The following is a 13,890-nucleotide window of genomic DNA, read 5'->3' as shown; positions in this document are numbered from 1 at the left end:
GTCTCTCTCTCTCTCTCTCTGTCCGTCTCTCTCTGTCTCTTTCTGTCTCTTTCTGTCTCTTTCTGTCTCTTTCTGTCTCTTTCTGTCTCCCTCTCTCTCTCTCTCTCTCTCTCTCTCTCTCTCTCTCTCTCTCTCTCTCTCTCTCTCTCTCTCTCTCTCTCTCTCTCTCTCTCTCTCTGTCAAGACATCCTAATGACACTTTGTTAGTAACAACTCTACATAACACTCCCAATACCCCATCCTAGGAGATACAGTCCTGTCCACCTCACTCCTCACAGACCGCTAGTCTGTATTTACTACCGGCCTCTTTCAAAGCACGTTTTATTATTGGAAAAGGATAGGACAATTATTTTTAATGATAACTGTGTTTCTAGCTAGCCGGGCCCAGGAGATAGATGTGATGTATGGTGCTGCTGCGAGGCCAGGAGAGAAGAAGAGAGGAGAAAGGTTATTTTTCTCCTGTTGACGGACCGATGGAACAGGGGAGATAGCAACCTGAGGCCTCACAGCACTGGACAGAAGGAACTAACTGATAGAGGAACCTGGAAATTGAAAAATGTCCAACCAAGACATTTAATCTCACCAGGAGAAATACAAAACTGTTTCTTTCTTCAACATTTACATAATATCTCCAATTCTCACCAAGCTAAGCATTTACATAAGTATCTCCCATTTGAACCAGTTAGCCACCCATTCTGTGCCAATAGTTTTGTTTACTTTAATTCACAATGTTTTGTTCTGTCATGAATCACAAATAGGAAATTGAATTGAGTTGCTGTACGTTCATGTGTGGGTTTTTGAATTGCCTCTGTTTGTCTGTTGTTTTCTGTTGTTCTACAGAGGCTGGAGGAGGACTGTCCTGCCATGCCCCATGCCTGTAGCTGTTCTCAGGACAGTAAAGGACCTCCCGGACCCACAGGACCTCCCGTAAAGTCCTACTACTGCCTTTATTTACTGTCTCAGGGAATAGGGTGCCCTTTTAACACACCTTTTAACACCATACAAAATAATCCTAGACAGAAAACAACCCTCAGAGACATCATTTCTCCAGAGAGCTGTCAAGCAGGCAGGAAAAGAGACTCCAGGGGCCGACAGAAGGAAATCCAAACCAGACATTCCAAACCAGATACCTGCCGCCCACCAAAAGTCATTTTGGTGAAACATTCCCAGTCTGGGGAGGGTCAATGTCACTTAGTACTGTGGACGTGTCTCCGCCACAGGTGGACATTGTTAGGGGAAGGACCCCAACAGAGTGAGAGTCTTCATACATTCTGCGGGAGAGGGAGGGGGGCGGGAGAGAGAGAGAGAGAGAGAGAGAGAGAGAGAGGGATAGAGAGAGAGAAACCGAGAGAGAGAGAGAAACCGAGAGAGAGAGAAAGAGAGAGAGAGAGAGAGGGATAAACCGAGTTAGAGAGAGAGGATAGAGAGAGAGAAACCAAGAGAGAGAGAGAGAGAGAGATACTGGGAATAAACCGAGTTAGAGAGAGAGGATTAGAGAGAGAGAACCAAGAAGAGGAGAGAAAGAGAGAGAGAGAGAGAGAGAGAGAGAGAGAGGGATAAACCGAGTTAGAGAGGAGGATAGAGAAGAGAGAGAGAGAGAGAGAGAGAGAGAGAGAGAGAGGGATAAACCGAGTTAGAGAGAGGATAGAGAGAGAGAAACCAAGAGAGAGAGAGAGAGAGAGAGAGAGAGGGATAAACCGAGTTAGAGAGGATAGAGAGAGAAACGGAGTGAGAGAAAGGAGAGAGAGAGAGAAGGATAAACCGAGTTAGAGAGAGAGGATAGAGAGAGAGAGACGGAGTGAGAGAAAGGAGAGAGAGAGAAGGATAAACCAAGTTAGAGAGAGAGGATAGAGAGAGAGAAACGGAGTGAGAGAAAGGAGAGAGAGTAGCATGTAGAATGGTTCAGCTCACTCCACGCAGCACAGAGGGTAGAACCTGATATGACGACACTGCAGATAAATGAGCTCATTTATAAGGCGTCAGGTCAGGTGATGTTGTGTACTCAGCTCGCTGCCAAGGGGAAAATAAAACAGGTCCCAGGGCCACTACGGGGCCAACACTGTATCAACACACAGACATGTTTGAGAAAGTCATTATATGGATATGAATTGATCAAAGCAGATTAGTCCTCTCTCTGCTGTCTACACAGTTTCCACCTCCATATGGTCCAGGTGGAGCCTATAGGCAGAGTTTAAAACCACAAGGGAGGAGGATTTCATCTGAGGTTCCTCTATAAGCCATCCTCCTTATGTTTCTGTGGTCGTTGGCTCTGAACACTGTTGACCTACTAAACCCTTGTTCTAACATTAAAGAAGGACTGGAGTTAAAGTGGGGCTTTGTCAAGACACAATACTCCTTGATGAAGGTGTTGACCCCGCAGTAAAACTGTTCCTGCCCTTTAATTCTATTATTCTTTAGTGTGTCTTCAATCACTGATATTATTATAACCGACTGAGCGTGTGCAGGACGTTCATCACATTTGATCTTGTCCTGCCTCTGCCTCTGCTATCACAGCCTCCAGCCATAGGAACTATTAGTACCTGGCTCCATGTCCCCGCAGGGGTGCCATTAAGGCAAACACAGGAAGAGGAAGGAAGCTTTTGAGGCCAGATGGGACAATTACCTCCAGATGCCTTCGTCAGTTAGAGCAGAGTCAGGAGGGACAGGGAGGGACAAGGGAGGGTTTGGTTATCGTGGTGTTTATGGTCTGATTCCCAGTCAGATGTAGAGTATGGTTATCGTGGTGTTTAGGGTCTGATTCCCAGTCAGATGTACAGTATGGTTATCAATGTGTTTACGGTCTGATTCCCAGTCAGATGTACAGTATGGTTATCGTGGTGTTTACGGCCTGATTCCCAGTCAGATGTACAGTATGGTTATCATGGTGTTTACGGTCTGATTCCCAGTCAGATGTACAGTATGGTTATCATGGTGTTTACGGTCTGATTCCCAGTCAGATGTACAGTATGGTTATCATGGTGTTTATGGTCTGATTCCCAGTCAGATGTACAGTATGGTTATCATGGTGTTTATGCTCTGATTCCCAGTCAGATGTACAGTATGGTTATCGTGGTGTTTATGGTCTGATTCCCAGTCAGATGTACAGTATGGTTATCGTGGTGTTTATGGTCTGATTCCCAGTCAGATGTACAGTATGGTTATCATGGTGTTTATGGTCTGATTCCCAGTCAGATGTAGAGTATGGTTATCATGGTGTTTATGGTCTGATTCCCAGTCAGATGTACAGTATGGTTATCATGGTGTTTATGGTCTGATTCCCAGTCAGATGTACAGTATGGTTATCATGGTGTTTATGGTCTGATTCCCAGTCAGATGTACAGTATGGTTATCATGGTGTTTATGGTCTGATTCCCAGTCAGATGTACAGTATGGTTATCATGGTGTTTATGGTCTGATTCCCAGTCAGATGTACAGTATGGTTATCGTGGTGTTTATGGTCTGATTCCCAGTCAGATGTACAGTATGGTTATCGTGGTGTTTATGGTCTGATTCCCAGTCAGATGTACAGTATGGTTATCGTGGTGTTTATGGTCTGATTCCCAGTCAGATGTACAGTATGGTTATCATGGTGTTTATGGTCTGATTCCCAGTCAGATGTACAGTATGGTTATCATGGTGTTTATGGTCTGATTCCCAGTCAGATGTACAGTATGGTTATCATGGTGTTTATGGTCTGATTCCCAGTCAGATGTACAGTATGGTTATCATGGTGTTTATGCTCTGATTCCCAGTCAGATGTACAGTATGGTTATCGTGGTGTTTATGGTCTGATTCCCAGTCAGATGTACAGTATGGTTATCATGGTGTTTATGGTCTGATTCCCAGTCAGATGTACAGTATGGTTATCATGGTGTTTATGGTCTGATTCCCAGTCAGATGTACAGTATGGTTATCATGGTGTTTATGGTCTGATTCCCAGTCAGATGTACAGTATGGTTATCATGGTGTTTATGGTCTGATTCCCAGTCAGATGTACAGTATGGTTATCGTGGTGTTTATGGTCTGATTCCCAGTCAGATGTAGAGTATGGTTATCATGGTGTTTATGGTCTGATTCCCAGTCAGATGTACTGTATGGTTATCATGGTGTTTATGGTCTGATTCCCAGTCAGATGTACAGTATGGTTATCATGGTGTTTATGGTCTGATTCCCAGTCAGATGTACAGTATGGTTATCGTGGTGTTTATGGTCTGATTCCCAGTCAGATGTAGAGTATGGTTATCATGGTGTTTATGGTCTGATTCCCAGTCAGATGTACTGTATGGTTATCATGGTGTTTATGGTCTGATTCCCAGTCAGATGTACAGTATGGTTATCGTGGTGTTTATGGTCTGATTCCCAGTCAGATGTACAGTATGGTTATCATGGTGTTTATGGTCTCCTTCCTCCCTTCCATTCTTCCAGGGAGGTGCTGGTATCAGAGGGGCCAGGGGAGATCGAGGGGAGCCAGGCAATGTGGTAAAGTATACTATTCATCCTCCATCACACTATGCTGCTCAGTGCTTACACTGGTTATATCCCAAATGGCAGGGCTCTGGTGAAAAGAAGGGCACTACATAGGGAATAGGGTACCATTTAGAACATAGACAGAGGGACTCCATCCCAATACAGCCCAGTGTTTCCACAGTAACACATACTGGAGGGACTCCATCCCAGTACAGCTCAGTGTTTCCACAGTAACACATACTGGAGGGACTCCATCACAATACAGCTCAGTGTTTCCACAGTAACACATACTGGAGGGACTCCATCACAATACAGCTCAGTGTTTCCACAGTAACACATACTGGAGGGACTCCATCACAATACAGCTCAGTGTTTCCACAGTAACACATACTGGAGGGACTCCATCACAATACAGCTCAGTGTTTCCACAGTAACACATACTGGAGGGACTCCATCCCAATACAGCTCAGTGTTTCCACAGTAACACATACTGGAGGGACTCCATCCCAATACAGCTCAGTGTTTCCACAGTAACACATACTGGAGTAACTCCATCACAATACAGCTCAGTGTTTCCACAGTAGCACATACTGGAGGGACTCCATCACAATACAGCACAGTGTACAGACCATTACATAGACTGACCAGGTGAAAGCTATGAACCCTTATTGATGTCACTTGTTAAATTCAGATTTTTAAGCCTTGTGACAATTGAAATATGGATTGTGTATGTGTGCCATTCAGATGGTGAATGGGCAAGACAAAAGATATAAGTGCCTTTGAACAGGGTATGATAGTAGGTGTCAGGCGCACCAGTTTGTGTCAAGAACTTCAACACTGCTGGGTTTTTCACGCTCAACAGTTTCCCGTGTGTATCAAGAATGGTCCACCACCCAAAGGCCATCTAGCCAACAATAACTGTGGGAAGCATTAGAGTCAATATGGGGGGGTGAGCTTAATATTTTGTAGCAGCTCAGTGCTTCCACAGTAACACATACTCTGGCTACAGTACGTGAGGGGCCACCTAGAACTTGGAACATAAAGAATACGATGGAATTTCTTCCAATAAATAGCCTGAAACAATGGCTGAGATGTGGAGATACATAAATATGCAACGTAATGTGCAATTCTGTTATATTTGGAGGATGTCACTGTTTTCACACACTAAGTGAACCTCGCCGTGTCGTTCTGGCTTTATGCCAGCAGTCTTCATGTTGAAGCCAAGAGAGGCTTGTGTAGGTTATAGTTAAACAGGATCATATTGCAGCTTATTTGGACTGTAGTTTTAGGAGTAGGCTGAAACTTTGTTATTCCAGTTCTCTCTGTGTCTGACTCAGACCTGGGTTCAAATACTACAGCTGTGCTCGGTTTGAACTCGCCTGTTGCAATGGAACTAATTACAAAAGTCCCAAAAGCGCAAACCACGCCCCCCTGCATTGCAAACCCCACCCACCTGGCATTCAAACCCAGCCCACCTGGCATGCAAACCCAGCCCATCTGTCATTCTGACCCCGCCCACCTGGCATTCAAACCCAGCCCATCTGGCATTCAAACCACGCCCACCTGGCATTCAAACCCAGCCCATCTGGCATTCAAACCACGCCCCCTGGCATTCAGACCCCGCCTATCTGGCATGCTGACCCCGCCCCCCTGGCATTCAAACCCAGCCCATCTGGCATTCAAACCACGCCACCTGGCATTCAGACCTCGCCTATCTGTCATTCTGACCCCGCCCACCTGGCATTCAAACCCAGCCCATCTGGCATTCAAACCACGCCCACCTGGCATTCAAACCCAGCCCATCTGGCATTCAAACCACGCCCACCTGGCATTCAGACCCCGCCTATCTGGCATGCTGACCCCGCCCCCCTGGCATTCAAACCCAGCCCATCTGGCATTCAAACCACGCCACCTGGCATTCAGACCTCGCCTATCTGTCATTCTGACCCCGCCCACCTGGCATTCAAACCCAGCCCATCTGGCATTCAAACCACGGCCACCTGGCATTCAAACTCAGCCCATCTGGCATTCAAACTCAGCCCATCTGGCATTCAAACCACGCCCACCTGGCATTCAGACCCCGCCTATCTGGCATTCTGACCACGCCCACCTGGCATTCAAACCACACCCACCTGACATTCTGACCCCGCCCACCTGGCATTCTGACCCCGCCTATCTGGCATTCAAACCACGCCCACCTGGCATTCAAACTCAGCCCATCTGGCATTCAAACCACGCCCACCTGGCATTCAGACCCCACCTATCTGGCATTCTGACCCCGCCCACCTGGCATGCAAACTCAGCCCACCTGGCATTCAACCACGCCCACCTGGCATTCAAACCACACCCACATGGCATTCAAACCACGCCCACCTGGCATTCTGACCCCGCCTATCTGCCATTCTGACCCCTACTATCTGGCATTCAAACCCAGCCCATCTGGCATTCAAACCACGCCCACCTGGCATTCAGACCCCGCCTATCTGGCATTCTGACCCCGCCTATCTGGCATTCTGACCCCGCCCACCTGGCATTCAAACTCCACCCACCTGGCATTCAAACCACGTCCACCTGGCATTCAGACCCCGCCTACCTGGCATTCTGACCCCGCCCACCTGGCATTCAAACCCAGCCCATCTGGCATTCTGACCCAGCCCACCAGGCATTCAAACACCGCCCACCTGACACTAAATCAAACTCTCAAAGTATTTTAAAGATTTCAAATAGTGTTTGAACCCAGGTTTGGTATATGGGGCAGTCCCCTCTCTCCGTCTGTACGACTGCTTTATCAACCTCTAAGGCTGCAGGCTTTCGGCCTCTCCAGTCCCTCTGCTACAACCCAGTTTCACGTTCGCAGTTCGCTAACAAAGTTACAACAGATGTGAACGGCGAGGCCATGCTAGGAACAGATTGCATTATGGTGCCAAACAAACCCAACCCAGGATGGCTGTAATCTAAATTCAAATTTACTGTTGGGTAATGGCTAAAATACGTCCTAATTTGCATCCTATTCCCTATATAGTGCACTACTTTTGACAAAAGCCCTATGGTGCCATTTGGGACACAGACTAAATCAATTTCCTAGAGCACAGTCCCACAGAATGTAAACTCCATTCTAATGAGTGTCCTCGGAGAACGGTTATGTGGGCTACCCGTTGTACTTTGTCTTATCTTGATGAATATCACATTTATGGGTGGAGCGAGAGACCCAAGGCAACGGCATTGTGTTTTAGAAGGAAGGCTGTCAGACAGTAGCTCTAAAACCTGATGTCCAAACTTGGACGTTGAAAACACATCATATTTATCACCAGAGAGAAGACCTAACAAACTTTTAGTTCAATTCAATTTTATGTAAACAGGGCGGGCGGTTAATCAACTGTGTTGTTGTAACACTTTACATTAAGGCATGTTTCACAAATGTGTTCTAAAGGTTTTTAAAGTAGTTTATAGACTATTGATCAGTTTATCAGTTGAAATATAGTTTGGAAATCAGTAGGAAACAGTGATGAGTCATTGGTTAACATTGTGTGATTTAAATAAATGGTCTTTCTTCTCCAGGGGCCTCAAGGACTAGTTGGTGATAAAGGTCCTCCTGGACCACAGGGCCCCCCTGGTCCTCAAGGGCCTAGTGGACATTCCATCCAGGGACCACCGGTAAGATATGATATATGACCTATAACCCTGGTCCTGTGGGGTCTAGTGGACATTCCATCCAGGGACCACCGGTAAGATATGATATATGACCTATAACCCTGGTCCTGTGGGGCCTAGTGAACATTCCATCCAGGGACCACCGGTAAGATATGATATATGACCTATAACCCTGGTCCTGTGGGGCCTAGTGGACATTCCATCCAGGGACCACCGGTAAGATATGATATATGACCTATAACCCTGGTCCTGTGGGGCCTAGTGAACATTCCATCCAGGGACCACCGGTAAGATATGATATATGACCTATAACCCTGGTCCTCAAGGGCCTAGTGAACATTCCATCCAGGGACCACCGGTAAGATATGATATATGACCTATAACCCTGGTCCTGTGGGGTCTAGTGGACATTCCATCCAGGGACCACCGGTAAGATATGATATATGACCTATAACCCTGGTCCTCAAGGGCCTAGTGAACATTCCATCCAGGGACCACCGGTAAGATATGATATATGACCTATAACCCTGGTCCTGTGGGGTCTAGTGGACATTCCATCCAGGGACCACCGGTAAGATATGATATATGACCTATAACACTGGTCCTGTGGGGCCTAGTGGACATTCCATCCAGGGACCACCGGTAAGATATGATATATGACCTATAACCCTGGTCCTGTGGGGCCTAGTGGACATTCCATCCAGGGACCACCGGTAAGATACAGTATATATCATATCTTATGTTCATATATATACACACAGTACACTCAGAGTATATATGAACATAAGATATGATACAGTATATAGCCTGTATATGAACATAAGATATGATACAGTATATAGCCTGTATATGAACATAAGATATGATACAGTATATAGCCTGTATATGAACATAAGTTAAACTGTGCTCCATGACAGTGTGCCGCATATGACTAATGTACAGTCAATCATTTGCAAACCCTTCCATCTACCCACTGGCTTTGTATGAAATTACAAAATGACAAAGGAATGAATGTTTCAGAGGTTTTTTTTTCTCATGTCCATTTCTGTTTCAGGGTGGTGATGGTGAAAAGGGAGAAAAAGGAGATATTGGTTTACCAGGACCTCAGGTGAGTAAAGACACATATTCCTCAGCTCCATTTTGTTTTCCTCTCCTGACTCCCACAGAGACACTGTGATGTGACTAGTGATTATTACCTCCACAGAGACACTGTGATGTGACACTGTGCTTCCACTGTCTGGAAAACATATTCTAGTCATAGATCAACCTTCCACTGTCTGGAAAACCTATTCTAGTCATAGATCAACCTTCCACTGTCTGGAAAACCTATTCTAGTCATAGATCAACCTTCCACTGTCTGGAAAACCTATTCTAGTCATAGATCAACCTTCCACTGTCTGGAAAACCTATTCTAGTCATAGATCAACCTTCCACTGTCTGGAAAACCTATTCTAGTCATAGATCAACCTTCCACTGTCTGGAAAACCTATTCTAGTCATAGATCAACCTTCCACTGTCTGGAAAACCTATTCTAGTCATAGATCAACCTTCCACTGTCTGGAAAACCTATTCTAGTCATAGATCAACCTTCCACTGTCTGGAAAACCTATTCTAGTCATAGATCAACCTTCCACTGTCTGGAAAACCTATTCTAGTCATAGATCAACCTTCCACTGTCTGGAAAACCTATTCTAGTCATAGATCAACCTTCCACTGTCTGGAAAACCTATTCTAGTCATAGATCAACCTTCCACTGTCTGGAAAACCTATTCTAGTCATAGATCAACCTTCCACTGACTGGAAGACCTATTCTAGTCATAGATCAACCTTCCACTGTAATTACAGTGTGTGTGTGTGTGTGTGCACGTGCGTGCTTGTGTGTGTGTGTGTGTGTGCATGTTTGTGTAATAGATGTGTGTGAGGGAGGTAAGGGAGAGATAAGCAGCAGCTGGGAGAAGGTTCCTGTCTTGGCGTCGTGAGGCGTCGCATTACGAGGCGAGGGCTGCGTCCCAAATAGGACCCTATTCCCTACACAGTACAAAAGTAGTGCTCTATATAGGGAACAGGGTGATATTTGGTACGCAGCCCAGGTGTCTCTTACACCCCACCCTGGCACATAGGGCTTCCCCTGCTGCTACCAGAATCAGTCACATGAGACACCCTGGCACATAGGGCTTCCCCTGCTGCTACCAGAATCAGTCACATGAGACACCCTGGCACATAGGGCTTCCCCTGCTGCTACCAGACTAATGGAATCAGTCACATGAGACACCCTGGCACATAGGGCTTCCCCTGCTGCTACCAGAATCAGTCACATGAGACACCCTGGCACATAGGGCTTCCCCTGCTGCTACCAGACTAATGGAATCAGTCACATGAGACAACCTGGCACATAGGGCTTCCCCTGCTGCTACCAGACTAATGGAATCAGTCACATGAGACACCCTGGTACACAGGGCTTCCCCTGCTGCTACCAGACTAATGGAATCAGTCACATGGGACAACCTGGCACATAGGGCTTCCCCTGCTGCTACCAGACTAATGGAATCAGTCACATGAGACACCCTGGTACATAGGGCTTCCCCTGCTGCTACCAGACTAATGGAATCAGTCACATGAGACACCCTGGTACACAGGGCTTCCCCTGCTGCTACCAGACTAATGGAATCGGTCACATGAGACAACCTGGTACATAGGGCTTCCCCTGCTGCTACCAGACTAATGGAATCAGTCACATGAGACAACCTGGTACATAGGGCTTCCCCTGCTGCTACCAAACTAATGGAATCAGTCACATGAGACAACCTGGCACACAGGGCTTCCCCTGCTGCTACCAGAATCAGTCACATGAGACAACCTGGCACACAGGGCTTCCCCTGCTGCTACCAGAATCAGTCACATGAGAAAACCATGATGAACTACCATTATTAATTACTGAGCCTGGTCTACTTAGAGGACAGATCAGAGAACATAATGACCTTCTATAGAAGTCTGTCTACATAGTGCTATTTGGGACACAGCCTTGGTGATATGAGGAAGTGGGTTTCAGGCAGCAGCGGGGCTCATACTCTAATGATATTGGAGGAGTCCCCTGTCTAGATGTTATTTACTTTGAATCAGGACTTTCTACGTCCTGTTCTTGTCTCTTTGTGGTGGAAGATTCATGACTTTCTGCATTTTGTCAGAACCCCTAAGAGTATACAGTAGAGGCGTTTCTTCTAGAAGGTACCTTCAAGGACCTGCTGTAATCTACACCAGCCACAAAGAATATATGGCTGCATCCAAAATGGCACTCTATTCCTGCAAAGGTCAAAGGGTTCCATTTGGGGCGCACACCATCGCACCTCCGGAACATCCATTACAGAGCTCTTTGCCTCTCTGTCTCTCACCATCACACCTCCGGAACATCCATTAAAGAGGTCTTTGCCTCTCTCTATCTCTCACCATCACACCTCCGGAACATCCATTAAAGAGGTCTTTGCCTCTCTGTCTCTCACCATCACACCTCCGGAACATCCATTAAAGAGGTCTTTGCCTCTCTCTGTCTCTCACCATCACACCTCCGGAACATCCATTAAAGAGGTTTTTGCCTCTCTCTATCTCTCACCATCACCAGCCACAGTATACAGTAAATACAATATAACCCTTGTCATGAGCTCTCCCCTCTCCTCTCATTTACAACCTGACAGTGAAAAATGCATGGGTAGCCACTTCAATGAATAGCAAAGTATGTGTGTCTGAGTGGTGATGGTAGAGCAGGGGGGCAATGTATCTAACTGATTCATTGCTTAGCAACCCTTAACCACCATTCTTAGTCTCTAGGGGTTGATTTATCCTGGATTTCTGGTAGAGAGGACCAGAGTGACTGGTAGGGTCTGGCTGGTGGTAGAGAGGACCAGAGTGACTGGTAGGGTCTGGCTGGTGGTAGAGAGGACCAGAGTGACTGGTAGGGTCTGGCTGGTGGTAGAGAGGACCAGAGTGACTGGTAAGGTCTGGCTGGTGGTAGAGAGGACCAGAGTGACTGGTAAGGTCTGGCTGGTGGTAGAGAGGACCAGAGTGACTGGTAAGGTCTGGCTGGTGGTAGAGAGGACCAGAGTGACTGGTAGGGTCTGGCTGGTGGTAGAGAGGACCAGAGTGACTGGTAAGGTCTGGCTGGTGGTAGAGAGGACCAGAGTGACTGGTAGGGTCTGGCTGGTGGTAGAGAGGACCAGAGTGACTGGCAGGGTCTGGCTGGTGGTAGAGAGGACCAGAGTGACTGGTTGGGTCTGGCTGGTGGTAGAGACGACCAGAGTGACTGGCTGGGTCTGGCTGGTGGTAGAGAGGACCAGAGTGACTGGTAGGGTCTGGCTGGTGGTAGAGAGGACCAGAGTGACTGGTAGGGTCTGGCTGGTGGTAGAGAGGACCAGAGTGACTGGCAGGGTCTGGCTGGTGGTAGAGAGGACCAGAGTGACTGGTTGGGTCTGGCTGGTGGTAGAGACGACCAGAGTGACTGGCAAGTGCTGGGTCTGGCTGGTGGTAGAGAGGACCAGAGTGACTGGTAGGGTCTGGCTGGTGGTAGAGAGGACCAGAGTGACTGGTAGGGTCTGGCTGGTGGTAGAGAGGACCAGCGTGACTGGTAGGGTCTGGCTGGTGGTAGAGAGGACCAGAGTGACTGGTAAGGTCTGGCTGGTGGTAGAGAGGACCAGAGTGACTGGTAAGGTCTGGTTGGTGGTAGAGAGGACCAGAGTGACTGGTAAGGTCTGGCTGGTGGTAGAGAGGACCAGAGTGACTGGTAGGGTCTGGCTGGTGGTAGAGAGGACCAGAGTGACTGGCAGGGTCTGGCTGGTGGTAGAGAGGACCAGAGTGACTGGTTGGGTCTGGCTGGTGGTAGAGACGACCAGAGTGACTGGCTGGGTCTGGCTGGTGGTAGAGAGGACCAGAGTGACTGGTAGGGTCTGGCTGGTGGTAGAGAGGACCAGAGTGACTGGTAGGGTCTGGCTGGTGGTAGAGAGGACCAGAGTGATTGGTAGGGTCTGGTAGAGAGGACCAGAGTGACTGGCATGGTCTGGCTGGTGGTAGAGAGGACCAGAGTGACTGGTAGGGTCTGGCTGGTGGTAGAGAGGACCAGAGTGACTGGTAAGGTCTGGCTGGTAGTAGAGAGGACCAGAGTGATTGGTAGGGTCTGGCTGGTGATAGAGAGGACCAGAGTGACTGGTAAGGTCTGGCTGGTGGTAGAGAGGACCAGAGTGACTGGTAGGGTCTGGCTGGTGGTAGAGAGGACCAGAGTGATTGGTAGGGTCTGGCTGGTGATAGAGAGGACCAGAGTGACTGGTGGGTTCTGGCTGGTGGTAGAGAGGACCAGAGTGACTGGAAGGGTCTGGTAGAGAAATATGAACACTTAATCTGTTGGCCTTGCTGCTTCTGCTCTCTGCCTCTCTCTTCATTGCCATTACCACATCTCTCAGGGCCAGGATGGGGACTGTGTGTGTGTGTGTGTGTGTGAGTATAGCTGACAGGGAAGATTTCAGGGCTGGTGGTTGTTTGTGCCAGGATCTGGTCTTACAGCACAACATTAATCACACTCCTCTCCTCTCCTCTCGTCTCCTCTCCTCTCCACTACTCTCCTCTCTGCATAACATCCCCACCTTTCATTGATATGCTTTACGACCACTCTTGTAAAGTTGTGGCAAAAGATACATATTTTATAACCTCATAGCTAAGTTATAATTATGTTTGGAATGGGCTGGGTGAGTTGTAGGAGACTGGATACACACAGCAGAGCTTTGGCAGGTG

At 47.6% G+C, this 13,890-nt stretch overlaps 1 protein-coding gene across 4 annotated transcripts in view; it reads left to right on the top strand.

Moving 5' to 3' along the window:
- The window catches only part of LOC115182477 (collagen alpha-1(XIV) chain), a 161,616-nt gene that overhangs the window by 121,146 nt on the left and 26,580 nt on the right, over positions 1-13,890 (top strand). For all 4 annotated transcript variants that reach the window (XM_029744077.1, XM_029744076.1, XM_029744078.1 and 1 more), the window contains exons 32-35: positions 841-927; positions 4,426-4,479; positions 8,026-8,121; positions 9,173-9,226. In XM_029744077.1, the coding sequence (XP_029599937.1) occupies positions 841-927; positions 4,426-4,479; positions 8,026-8,121; positions 9,173-9,226 (291 nt within the window). The remainder of the gene's footprint in view (positions 1-840; positions 928-4,425; positions 4,480-8,025; positions 8,122-9,172; positions 9,227-13,890) is intronic.

The sequence above is a fragment of the Salmo trutta genome, unplaced genomic scaffold (assembly GCF_901001165.1).
Source record: "Salmo trutta unplaced genomic scaffold, fSalTru1.1, whole genome shotgun sequence".
Taxonomy (NCBI): domain Eukaryota; kingdom Metazoa; phylum Chordata; class Actinopteri; order Salmoniformes; family Salmonidae; genus Salmo; species Salmo trutta.
The sequence above is the reverse complement of the archived record's forward strand: the minus strand, read 5'-3'. Positions and strand labels throughout refer to the sequence as shown.